This window comes from Volvox carteri, assembly GCF_000143455.1.
Source record: "Volvox carteri f. nagariensis unplaced genomic scaffold VOLCAscaffold_49, whole genome shotgun sequence".
NCBI classification, from domain to species: Eukaryota; Viridiplantae; Chlorophyta; class Chlorophyceae; order Chlamydomonadales; family Volvocaceae; genus Volvox; species Volvox carteri.
This window is the reverse complement of record NW_003307592.1, coordinates 730,436-731,108: the sequence shown is the minus strand read 5'-3', so window position 1 is coordinate 731,108 and position 673 is coordinate 730,436. Positions and strand designations below refer to the sequence as shown.

At 54.2% G+C, this 673-nt stretch overlaps 1 protein-coding gene across 1 annotated transcript in view; it reads right to left on the bottom strand.

Moving 5' to 3' along the window:
* VOLCADRAFT_96120 (uncharacterized protein) overlaps positions 1–673 on the bottom strand; it is a gene marked incomplete at both ends in the record, with an annotated part of 17,693 nt that overhangs the window by 8,735 nt on the left and 8,285 nt on the right. The window contains one exon of the mRNA XM_002955151.1: positions 176–326. Coding sequence (XP_002955197.1) covers positions 176–326 — 151 coding nt within the window. The remainder of the gene's footprint in view (positions 1–175; positions 327–673) is intronic.

Below are 673 nucleotides of genomic sequence, written 5' to 3'. Positions count from 1 at the left end.
AGGGGGAGGAGGAGGGGGAGGGATGGAAGGGGGAGGAGAAGGGGGAGGGATGGAAGGGGTTTTCTATGGGCCGGGGAGCCAAGTGGGACAAAAGTCAGCCGTAAAAGGCAGGGAGAGGGAGAGGGGAAGGTGCGAAAACTCCCAACGAAGAAACCTTTATCGGCTATTTCCGTACCAAAATCCTCGTTTAACTCCAGGTCGCTGATCAACTCGGCTCCTTGGTTGGGCCCTCCGTCGGTGGGCCCGGTGTGGAATGTTCGTGAGAGGTCGTCGAAGGTGCTGTTGCCGCTGAGGAAGCCGCCGCCGCCACCGCCGCCGCCAACACGCTGGACCAGTGGCCATAGGGTGACGGCGGCGGTAATGATAACGGTAAATAAATGATGGCGACGGCGACGGCGGGAAGGGTGGGTGGAGGTAACGGGGACCATCAGAGAAAGGTGAGAAGAGAGACGGGACTGACGTACGGCCACGATCCAACTAACCATCGTAAAGATAAATAGCTTCTATCTAATTTGGACTGCTCAGCAACCGTGGTGGGCGGCGCACATCTATTTGTGTCTTGAGCGAGCGTGAAACAAGTTTTGCGTGTCCACATAATAAGACTATTAACACATACCCACTGATACACGTATTGTTCGGCTAATTGATACATACATACATACATACATACATA